We start from the raw sequence: 8,407 nt of genomic DNA, 5'->3' as shown, positions 1-8,407 counted from the left end.
CTCTCTTTTGCTTCACATACTATCTCTTGCGAGTGCATCATTAAACTGCCGAGCCCATCTTAATGGCTATAAAGAAAGAACTTCTTGGGAGATAACCCATGTGTTATTTTGCTACAGTACTTTGTTTTATATTTGAGTCTTGGAAGTTGTTTACTACTGTAGCAACCTCTCCTTATCTTAGTTTTATGTTTTGTTGTGCCAAGTAAAGTCTTTGATAGTAAAGTGAATACTAGATTTGGATTACTCGCAGTAAACAGATTTCTTTGCTTTCACGAATCTGGGTCTAATTCTCTGTAGGTAACTCAGAAAATTAAGCCAATTTACGTGCATGATCCTCAGATATGTACGCAACTTTCATTCAATTTGAGCATTTTCGTTTGAGCAAGTCTGGTGGCCTAATAAAATCCATCTTTACGGATCTGTTCTGTTTTGACAGATTCTGCCTTTTATTTCGCATTGCCTCTTTTGCTATGTTGGATGAATTTCTTTGATCCATTAATGTCCAGTAGCTTTATGCAATGTCCAGAAGTGTTAAGAATGATTGTGTCACCTCTGAACATGTGAATTTTTATTATGCACTAACCCTCTAATGAGTTGTTTCGAGTTTGGTGTGGAGGAAGTTTTCAAGGAACAAGAGAGGAGTATGATGCAATATGATCAAGGAGAGTGAAAGCTCTAAGCTTGGGGATGCCCCGGTGGTTCACCCCTGCATATTCTAAGAAGACTCAAGCGTCTAAGCTTGGGGATGCCCAAGGCATCCTTCTTCATCAACAACATTATCGAGGTTCCTCCCCCGAAACTATATTTTTATTCCAGTCACATCTTATGTACTTTGCTTGGAGCGTCGGTTTGTTTTTGTTTTTTGTTTTGTTTGAATAAAATGGATCCTAGCATTCACTTTATGGGAGAGAGACACGCTCCGCTGTAGCATATGGACAAATATGTCCTTAGGCTCTACTCATAGTATTCATGGCGAAGTTTCTTCTTCGTTAAATTGTTATATGGTTGGAATTGGAAAATGCTACATGTAGTAACTCTAAAATGTCTTGGATAATTTGATACTTGGCAATTGTTGTGCTCATGTTTAAGCTCTTGCATCATATACTTTGCACCCATTAATGAAGAAATACTTAGAGCTTGCTAATTTGGTTTGCATATTTGGTTTCTCTAGAGTCTAGATAACATCTAGTATTGAGTTTTGAACAACAAGGAAGACGGTATGGAGTCTTATAATGTTTACAATATATCTTTTATGTGAGTTTTGCTGTACCATTCATCCTTGTGTTTGTTTCAAATAACCTTGCTAGCCTAAACCTTGTATCGAGAGGGAATACTTCTCATGCATCCAAAATCCTTGAGCCAACCACTATGCCATTTGTGTCCACCATACCTACCTACTACATGGTATTTATCCGCCATTCCAAAGTAAATTGCTTGAGTGCTACCTTCAAAATTCCATCATTCACCTTTGCAATATATAGCTCATGGGACAAATAGCTTAAAAACTATTGTGGTATTGAATATGTACTTATGCACTTTATCTCTTATTAAGTTGCTTGTTGTGCGATAACCATGCTTCTGGGGACGCCATCAACTATTCTTTGTTGGATATCATGTGAGTTGCTATGCATGTCCGTCTTGTCACGAAGTAAGAGATCTACCACCTTCATGGTTGGAGCATGCATATTGTTAGAGAAGAACATTGGGCCGCTAACTAAAGCCATGATTCATGGTGGAAGTTTCAGTTTTGGACACATATCCTCAATCTCATATGAGAATAATAATTGTTGCCACATGCTTATGCATTAAAGAGGAGTCCATTATCTGTTGTCCATGTTGTCCCGGTATGGATGTCTAAGTTGAGAATAATCAAAAGCGAGAAATCCAAAATGCGAGCTTTCTCCTTAGACCTTTGTACGAGCGGCATGGAGGTACCCCATTGTGACACTTGGTTAAAACATGTGCATTGCAAAGATCCGGTAGTCCAAGCTAATTAGGACAAGGTGCGGGCACTATTAGTATACTATGCATGAGACTTGCAACTTGTAAGATATAATGTACATAACTCATATGCTTTATTACTACCGTTGACAAAATTGTTTCATGTTTTCAAAATAAAAGTTCTAGCACAAATATAGCAATCGATGCTTTCCTCTTTGAAGGACATTCTCTTTACTTTTATGTTGAGTCAGTTCACCTATCTCTCTCCACCTCAAGAAGCAAACACTTGTGTGAACTGTGCATTGATTCCTACATATTTGCATATTGTACTTGTTATATTACTCTATGTTGACAATTATCCATGAGATATACATGTTACAAGTTGAAAGCAACCGCTGAAACTTAATCTTCCTTTGTGTTGCTTCAATGCCTTTACTTTGATTTATTGCTTTATGAGTTAACTCTTATGCAAGACTTATTGATGCTTGTCTTGAAGTACTATTCATGAAAAGTCTTTGCTTTATGATTCACTTGTTTACTCATGTCATTACCATTGTTTTGATCGCTGCATCCACTACATATGTTTACAAATAGTATGATCAAGGTTATGATGGCATATCACTTCAGAAATTATCTTTGTTATCGTTTTACCTGCTCGGGACGAGCGGAACTAAGCTTGGGGATGCTTGATACGTCTCCGACGTATCGATAATTTCTTATGTTCTATGCCATATTATTGATGATACCTACATGTTTTATGCACACTTTATGTCATATTCGTGCATTTTACGGAACTAACCTATTAACAAGATGCCGAAGTGTCGGTTCTGTTTTCTGCTGTTTTTGGTTTCGAGAAATCCTAGTAACGAAATATTCTCGGAATTGGACGAAACGAAGACCCGGGGGCCTATTTTTCCACGGAGCTTCCGAGAAGACCGAAGAACATACGAAGTGGGGCCACGAGGTGGCGACACCACAAGGCGGCGCGGCCTAGGGGGGCCCGCGCCGCCCTATGGTGTGGCCCCCTCGTCAGGCCCCCGACTCTGCCCTTCCGCCTACTTAAAGCCTCCGTCGCGAAACCCCTGATGCGAAGAACCACGATACGGAAAACCTTCCAGACACTACAAGAGATGTGATATTTGTTGACGAAAAGCCTGGTGACGAAGTTGCATACCGTCATGGATATGTCTTAATAGGTGACGAATTCATCTGGCGTCAAGCACTTAAGTTAATGCTTGACGGTTTGCTTTTCGTCAACGAAAAATCGTCACCCATTACCAAACCCGGAAGGGCTGCCATCGTCTCTGTTAATAGGTGACGAAATGAAGATCGTGGTGTATGTAAACCGTCATTGAATATAATACGGATCCACATGTCAGGTTATAAAAAATTTATTATAATTTTATTTAATTATTTCTTGTGGGACCCACTAGTCCAGAAAATATTAAATTTTATAAGTTTTCAATATCATGCGTGACCCACTTGACAGGAACAAAATTAATTCAATAAAAATCGTGGTTACAAAGAATCGAACCCATGTGTTTGGATTGAATGACGTGGATTATTACCGCTGAGATGTTTACGAACTGATTATTTATTTCCGTAACTAGGCTCAATAAAAATATTAGAAACCCACAATTACATGTAGGACCAGCCTGCCATATAGATAGCATTCATTTTGCATATTAAAAATCAAGTGCGAGCAAGGAGGAATCGAACACAAGACCTCCACCAAGTAAGGGTGTTAAGAAACCGATGCACCAATTGACACAATTTGATTTAGTTGGATACGAGAATAATTTTCTAGTTTGTATGCAGCGAGGCAATTACTAGAAAATGGAATAAAAGTTAGAGAATTGGGGACTCGAACCCAAGATTTATTTCCGTATTAGGCTCAATAAAAATATTTCCCACTTGATCTCAGTTATTAGAAACCCACAATTACATGTAGGACCAGCCTGCCAAATATATAGCGTTTACTCGAACCCAGGACCTCGGCAAAGAAAGAATTACAGTTAACCGCTAGACCACTACACACTTCATGATTCAATAAAAAGCGGGACATATAAGTAATATCTATGCAGCATGGCAATAAATAAATAAACAATAGATAAATCCCATTCTTTTGGCATAGTTTACGATAAAGTTCCCATATTTGACACATAGGTGTATCTTGATATGAGAAACAATGTTGCCAAAGTGAATTTTTATATTATTTATAGAAAATTCATTTTTTGCATTTTCTAAGTGCCAAAAATGACTTTTTGTGAAGCAAGTACGAAAAACATGGCGCAAAATGGCACCAGTACAATTTTCACGGAAATTAGTCCATATTTGAAGGATCATCCCGAATTATTAGGATTTTTCTCTCTTTCTACCTAATTTCGCTTATTTAAATGACTTTATGTCAATTTTTCAAAATTAATTCAAATTTGAACTACAAGCGTGTGATGGTTTCTCTTAATTTTTTGAAAAAATAATTTTAAGATACGCAAGTGGTGATTATATCACAGAACCATTGATAATTTTGTAAAAATCGACCCTTTTCAATGAATAGTTATCCTAACCATTTTGACCATGCTTTCAAAAAAATAAAATAATGTGAAAACAAACTTAAAAAAATAAATCCTTTGGCATGGCGTCCCTTTATGTGTAGTAGAAGCTAGGATAAATGATAAACATCAGTTTTGACAAACCTTTCAAAAATATTATTCACAAGAAGGAATATCATGTATAAACATCTATAGGTTTTAATCCAAATGACCAAGGTATGGCCATTCTTGTGGCATAGTTTGTGATAAAGTGCCCATATTTGGCACATAGGTGTATCTTGACATGAGAAACAATGTTGCCAAAGTGAATTTTCATATTATTTATAGAAATTTCATTTTTTTTCATTTTCTAAGTGCCAAAAATGACTCTTTTGTGAAGCAAGTACAAAAAATGGTGCAAAATGGCACCGAGTACAATTTTCAAGCAAAGTAGTCCATATTTTAAGGATCGTTCCTAGGATTTTTCTCTCTTTCTATCTAATTTCGCCTATATAAATGACTTTCTGTCGATTTTATGAAAGTAATTCAAATTTGAACTACAAGTGTGTGATGGTTTGCTTTAAATTTTTTCCAAAAATCACGTTAAGGTACATAAGTATTGATTATATCACAGAACCATTGATAGTTTTGAAAAAATCGTCCCTTTTCAATGAATAGCCATCGTAACCATTTTGACCATGTTTAAAAAAATCAAATAAAGTGAAAACTAACTCAAAAAAGAAATCCCTTGGCATGTGATCCTTTTATGTGTACTAGTTGCTAGTATAAATGATAAACTTAAATTTTGACAATGTTTCAAAAATATCATTCACAAAAATGACTATCACCTATAATCATCTATAGGTTTCAAACCAAATGATTAACATATGGTCATTCCCGTGTCATAATTTGTAATAAAGTGCTCATATTTGACACATATGTGTGTCTTGGCATGGAAAACAATTTTGCCAAACTGAATTTTCAAATTATTTGTTAAATCCTTGATCCAGCGTCATTGTGTCGGGCCAATTAGAACCCAATGATTTGCCTCCCACGGATTGCCCCCCAAATACGCCATCTAAACGTCCGCCTAACGATCACTGCGTCCCATCCGTCGGTACACATAGACGCAGCGCCGCACCTAAACCCTCAAGCCAACCGCAGCCACGATCCTTCTGCGCCGCCGTCCACGCTCCACCCACCTCCCTCCTCCTCTCTCTCCTTGCGCGATGCAGATCACGCCGCCACGATCCAGATCAAGCCGCCGCTCCGTCGACGGATCCCTTCTCCCTCGGCGCCGTGCTGCTGGGAGGGCGCTGCACGCCGGCCACCAGGGCACGAACGCCATGGAAGGCCTTCGTCATCCACGCCGCCACCGACGGATTGCGGCGGCCGAGGTGCGTTCGTCCGAGCCCCCTCTCGCGGGACGTGCAAGGTACGGCGGCCTCCTCACCACTCACCGTTTGATCTACTTTTTTAGGCGTGTGGAGCTCGAGGGGCAGCCAGCGCCGGCCTCGTCGGCGACCATGTCGGACGGAAGCGAACAGGTGCGCCCATCCGAGAATCGAGAGAAACAAGTCCGGCGGCTGGCGCTAGGGTTGCGCCGCCTATCCGCAAGCCTGCCGGCGGCGAGTTTCTTCTCCATCCGCGCCGGTCGCCGCCCCCATTCACGCCGCCCATCGCCCGACCTCAAGGCAGCCGACCTGACCCCGATCCCGACCCGTCCGTCTGCCGCCCGCCGCTTGATACACATCGCTGCCCGCCGCTGGAGGTACGTGCTCCTCTTTATGGTCTCTGATCTTTCCCGCTCACAAGGTCTGATGCGTATCAATTTTTTTCCCAATGTTTGTTCCCCTATTTTCTCCGTTGAATATATCCATTCAGTGATTAAAATTAGTACAGTACGTGTGCTCTAGTCAATGAAATCTGAAACGCGAAGTAAGCATCAGGGACTTGAATAGATGCCCAATCAACCCACCGCAATTCCATCTCATCCATGCTGCTTGCTGTGCACATCATAGGATCCCACGGATCTGAGTTCAGCTTAGTAAAATCGCATTGATCAGCAACATGTATTCAAACCTGTATAAAATTTAGAACAAGGAACCGTATGTTCAAACCTCCTTGCCCTGTGTCATGATTATGTCTAATTTTGTACTGCTTGTGCTGATATTTATTTCTACAAGAACGTGTGATGTAAACCTGTATAAATTTAATACAAGAACTGTATGTTTTACATTGTTGGCTTGTACTGATATTTACTTCAGCAATCAACTGAGAAGTAGTAATTAAGCGAAAGTATGGCCGAGAAGGCGGAGAAAGCAGTGTGGGATGATGCACATGTGGTACACTTTATTAGTATTTGCAAAGAAGAGATTGCTAATGGAAACAGGCCATTAGGCTTTCTCAATCCGATTGGTTGGAAAAATCTTGTGGAGAAGTTTGAAGCAAGAACAGGAAAGAATCTAACAAGAACTCAACTGAAGAATAAATGGGACAGTATGAAGAAAGAGTACACATGGTTCATGGAGTTGAAAATTGCTGCTACTGGACTTGGATGGGATGATGCAAAGCAAACTGTTGATGCTTCCAAAGAATGGTGGGATGAACATCTTCAGGTAAGAGAGTACGATTTTATTTGCAGCACCTATGTAAAAAGCAAAAAGAACTTATCCTCTGCATATGTTGATCAGGTCCTTCTGAATCCAATTGTCATAGCTCGACAACAGTTTGAAAGGCAGACTTGGAAACACTCACACTTCCCTTTCCTTTGTCTATGCTTGGTCTGTCATGGAAGTAAAAGTAAGTGCCACCGACCCACTTGTGTTTTGTAGCCCCTTTAATTACAGTACACTTCTATTTCCACTGGTCTAATACAATTGTGTGACAGTCTAATGACGATAATTTTTAGTTGCAGAATAGCCCATCATGATTGGGGTGAGTTTATAAGATTTCGCCGGATTGGCTGCACATTGGAGAAGACTATGGGTATTCGTTTCAAAATCTCACCAGGTACTAAATTGCAGTATCTCCGCCACATATGTTCAGTTTATTCTTGTCAACATAGAAAATGCCAGCAAGACTCATTATTTTCTTTCTTTCTGGAAATAAAAGAAGAGAGATATAATCTGTTTATTCTCGTGCATTATCTAATCTGGTAATGAATACGTGTGCAGGTACTAGCTGAATGTAAGGTTGCTGTCAAGAGGAATTTGTTGAGAGGATCATGGCTGCATGCAAGCAAGCTGATATTTTGTTGTTAGATGCTTAGATGCTTGAAATACTAGTATGATGTCAAGCGTTCATAAGTTTTGGGGACCTGATGTAGTCTCAGGCTGTAACTCTATGTGTTTGTAAAATTTTTTTTGTGAATATCTGTCGGTTATATGTTGCATATTTGACTTCATATATTTCTCGATTTTCATTGCGTCAAAACATCTAGTTGGTTGAAAACAAATCCAAAAATACCAAAATAACGTCATGAATAAAATGCAATCTCGCACCGTGTGGGTCTCCAACATGACATAATGCCACATCACTACCATTTGGACCCACATGCCAGCATCCACTTAAGTGATGTCGGACCCACGTTGTCAGCAGCCACATCGAGCATGATGGGACCCACATGTAAGGCCATGTCGATTTTTGGACCAATCGAGATTCTTCCTAGCATTTTGATATTGACGAAATTCCCAATTTTTAGTGACAAATCTGTACATCAACGATTAACACTAAACGTTGACGGATTTCTAAGTCGTCACAATCAAACGTTTGACGTTGACGAAAATGAGCATACCGTCACCCCGATATTTTATGACGGAGCTTCTGTGACGAACCCCTTGACGATCAAAATTCGTCACCCCAATGTAATCGTTGACGAATTTTGGCTTATACATGACGAAAGTGATTTGTCAAAAAATATATTTTCCTTTGTA

The 8,407-nt window shown here is 39.7% G+C and overlaps 1 protein-coding gene across 2 annotated transcripts; it reads left to right on the top strand.

Annotated features, from left to right (window-relative positions):
- The first annotated feature begins 6,134 nt into the window (after positions 1 to 6,134).
- Positions 6,135 to 7,736, top strand: LOC124659242 (L10-interacting MYB domain-containing protein-like). 2 transcript variants are annotated; one of them, XM_047197170.1, is made up of 5 exons: positions 6,135 to 6,243; positions 6,740 to 7,090; positions 7,166 to 7,274; positions 7,384 to 7,484; positions 7,649 to 7,736. In XM_047197170.1, the coding sequence occupies exons 2-4, from the start codon at positions 6,773 to 6,775 to the stop codon at positions 7,392 to 7,394; spliced, it is 438 nt and encodes a 145-aa protein (XP_047053126.1). In that variant the 5' UTR covers positions 6,135 to 6,243; positions 6,740 to 6,772; the 3' UTR covers positions 7,395 to 7,484; positions 7,649 to 7,736. The 2 variants fall into 2 exon arrangements, with proteins under 2 accessions (XP_047053126.1, XP_047053124.1); XM_047197168.1 differs by lacking the exons at positions 7,384 to 7,484; positions 7,649 to 7,736 and having other exon boundaries at positions 7,166 to 7,330.
- The last annotated feature ends 671 nt before the right edge of the window (positions 7,737 to 8,407 follow it).

The sequence above is a fragment of the Lolium rigidum genome, chromosome 6, assembly GCF_022539505.1.
Source record: "Lolium rigidum isolate FL_2022 chromosome 6, APGP_CSIRO_Lrig_0.1, whole genome shotgun sequence".
Classification (NCBI taxonomy): domain Eukaryota; kingdom Viridiplantae; phylum Streptophyta; class Magnoliopsida; order Poales; family Poaceae; genus Lolium; species Lolium rigidum.
This window is presented reverse-complemented; position numbering and strand designations above follow the sequence as displayed.